Consider the following 3,461-nt stretch of genomic DNA (forward strand, 5'->3'; position numbering starts at 1 on the left):
AAAAAATTTAAGAGATTACTATTTTGACCTTTTAAAATAACTGAATTTATAGGTTTTTTATCCCTTATTTTTTATTTATTGACATTATAAATAATTTTAATTTTTAAAATATAAAAATTAATATTTTATAAGTATAAAAATTTTTATACTCATAAAAGTCAATTTAGATATACTCCAACTATAATATGTAAGTATAAAAATTAATTTTTAATTTTAATTAAGTATAAAAAATTTTATATGTATAAAAATCAATTTAGTCGAACTCTTAAGTATAAAAATTTTAATCTTTAATTTTTAAATATTTAATTTTTATACTTATATAATTTAAAAATTAATTTCTAGAAAAAAATTAAATTTATTAATTATTAATTTTTGTACTTACAGAATAATAATTTTATATTTAAAAATTAAAATTATTTACTATGATAAAGAATAAGAAAAATAATAAATAAAATCTACAAGTTCACTGATTTCAAAAATTAAAATAATAGATAAAAATAATTTTTTTATTAAAAAAATTGACAATTTAAAAGAATATTTTAATTATTAAAAAATATAAAATTTTTAATTAATAGTAAACTAATAACAATTTATATTATTTATTAATAAAAGGACTATTTTTTAAAATGAAAATTAACCTTAAAATGAAAGTCTATGAGTTTTATTAAATAAGGAAGATCTCTAAATTATCCAATTAATATTTATTGGGGATGGGTTTGCAATTTGTAAAGACACAACGCGGTCCCGCGGGCCGCGTCCTCCTCTTGCCACCAGGAAGGAACCTAGCCTACCTCGTTCCACCGTCAGATATTTCAACTCTGACATGTCAGCTATTAAGTGGTCACCACACGTTATTGAATTAACACCTAATTTTTAATATATAAAAAAATTCCTCCGTTTACCCGTGGGCAAATCTTAACAAAGAAGGGAGCACCGCGGAACGTCTCTTTCTCCCTCTTTCTTCTCTCTACGCTAAAAAATAAAATAAATTTAAAAACTAAATAATAATAAAAATCCATCGATCTCTATTCTTAGCCCATTTCCTCTTCCTATATTCTCTATTCTTCAATTCTCATCTCGCATTTCTCTCAACAACAAATCTTACCAACAAAATGGCTTCACCGTCTCCTCCGGTTCTCCCCATCTCTAATTCCCAGCCTTCCAATGCCGCCTCAGCCGCATCAGCCCAGTCGCAGCCTCCCATCGCTACTCCAGCCTTCCGCGCCTTCATCAACCAAATATCTGACTCTGTCCGCCATGGCATTTCCCAGCGTCGCCCCTGGGCGGAACTCGCCGATCGTTCCGCCTTCTCCAAGCCTGAATCCTTGTCTGAGGCCGCCCTCCGTGTCCGTAAGAATTATTCCTACTTTCGTGTCAATTACTTGGCCGTTATTGCCCTCATCTTGGCTTTCTCTTTGCTTTCGCATCCCTTGTCACTCTTGCTCCTTCTTGGTCTTTTGGCCGCTTGGCTATTTCTTTATCTTTTCCGCCCTTCTGATCCGCCTCTCGTCCTCTTCGGCCGTACATTCACCGATCGTGAAACCCTCGGGTTGCTCATTGTGGTTAGCGTGGTTGTGGTTTTCCTCACGAGTGTCGGATCTGTTCTCATATCGGCTCTCATGGTGGGATTGGCTATTGTTTTTGCTCATGGTTCGTTTAGGGTGCCTGAAGATCTTTTCTTGGATGAGCAAGAGCCTGTTGCTACTGGATTCCTGTCATTCCTTGGGGGTGCCGCCTCCAATGCCGCTGCGGCCGCTGCTCCTGTCGTTGCTGCCCGCGTTTAAGATTTGATGTGATTTACGGGATCGAGAAATCAATATAGTACTCTCTTGATTAATTCAAGTTTTTAGCTTTTGGTGGACATAATAAATACAAATTCCATAATTTTGAAGCGTTTTCATTTAAAATTAGGGGGAAATTTGATAAAATTTGTATGGATCTATGATGTTTAGTATGAAATTCTATATTATATTCTTGAGTCTATAAAGTTTTCAATTCTTAGGATGTATTTTGATGGTACAGGCTGTAATTGATTTACATATCGTAACAATAAATTCTTTTTTTTTTCTTTGATCTCTTTTCTGTATTTTGTGTAAGCAAGTCTTGGATGAATGATACATATTTCTGTGCAACTCTTGAATGACTAATACGTTTTCAAGCCTTTTAATACGCAGTGCTGGAGATGCTCAATTTATTTGATGATAAATTGAGACGAATTAAACTATTATTAGAGTGATTTGCAGCTCTGTTTTGGTTTCACCGAAAGCAGCTGAATGATAGAAATTGGGCTGTTGATGCTAAATTTGTAAGTAGCAAATAGATGCAACTCAATATTCATATTTTTTATGCTATGGCAGAGGTTTCAATTTGCATCCATCATATGCATGGGAGATTAAAGGTTTTGTTGAAGATCCTTGAATCAAATATGAATTTGATGTCAATACTTGCATAGATTTGGAAGAAACGAATGAAGTTTATGTTGGTTGAGATCCCTACTTTCTAGTTTTCCTGCTCTAATTGAGGTTATACGCATTATAACTCTATATTACTTTGTGCATTTATTGTGTTTTATTTATCATGCACATTAGATCATAATTTTTTCCTTTGCATAAGCAGATTTTCATGAAAATAGATGAGTATTTTGCTGGATTCAATCACATTACATGCTGCAATGGGGTTAGCTGGCCTTGTTTTTGCTGATACTAGTACTTGCAAGCTAAAGTAGTTAAGCAGTTATATGACCATGTTAATTGCAAGGTCAAAAAGTTTTAATCTCCCCTTTTGATTTGTGGTCATTGATGGTCAAATTTGTGGTCTTACTGTTCCATCATCCATGGGGCTGATAATGATTTCCTCTGGCTATAAAGAGACTTCCGTGTTTATGTTGTTGATTTATTCAACACTGCAAAAAGGTGAGGTGGTATATGTCCTCATGACCATATGTGTTGGTTATCAGTATGCTGCTTAGCATCATTTTGTATTGATGAATGGTCAACAGCAGAGTAATTTACATGAAATATATAAAGGACAGATATCATTCTTTCACCATTCACCATAAATCATACCGTTCTAAATTTGTTTCTTCTCGAATATTGCAGACAAGTGAGGTGCCTGAACCACAGAAATCACTGGCATACTTGTTTTGAAACTTATTGTGGTGCAGCCAGCCACATACAAAATGCTACACGTTTGAGATTGAGATTTGAGACTTTCAATGTCATCTTCTGCATCTTATGAAGCTTATTATTTGTAATGTTTTTCCCTCAGGGAGTGGTTTTTTCTCTTTTTGAATAACTTTAATTTATGAATCGAAAAAAAAAAGAAAAAAAAATTGTTAGGTACTTGTTTAGAGTTTAATTTATATTTTGCTTAATCGAAACCGTGCATGTGGAGAAGAAAATACTTGTGTTCAATTGCAGCATGAAGACTGGAGGCAATGTTAAGTATCAGCTGAGATGTCA

At 33.3% G+C, this 3,461-nt stretch overlaps 1 protein-coding gene across 1 annotated transcript; it reads left to right on the top strand.

The window, feature by feature from the left end:
* The first annotated feature begins 968 nt into the window (after nucleotides 1-968).
* On the top strand, nucleotides 969-2,073 carry LOC110630309 (PRA1 family protein B4). The gene has a single exon (XM_021777738.2). The coding sequence runs from the start codon at nucleotides 1,113-1,115 to the stop codon at nucleotides 1,782-1,784; it is 672 nt and encodes a 223-aa protein (XP_021633430.1). The 5' UTR covers nucleotides 969-1,112; the 3' UTR covers nucleotides 1,785-2,073.
* Nucleotides 2,074-3,461: the final 1,388 nt, after the last annotated feature.

The sequence above is a fragment of the Manihot esculenta genome, chromosome 13 (genome assembly GCF_001659605.2).
Source record: "Manihot esculenta cultivar AM560-2 chromosome 13, M.esculenta_v8, whole genome shotgun sequence".
NCBI lineage: Eukaryota > Viridiplantae > Streptophyta > Magnoliopsida > Malpighiales > Euphorbiaceae > Manihot > Manihot esculenta.

Bases quoted from the DNA above. Each gene is read 5' to 3' on its own strand.
- LOC110630309 (XM_021777738.2), top strand. From the start codon at position 1,113: ATGGCTTCACCGTCTCCTCCGGTTCTCCCCATCTCTAATTCCCAGCCT.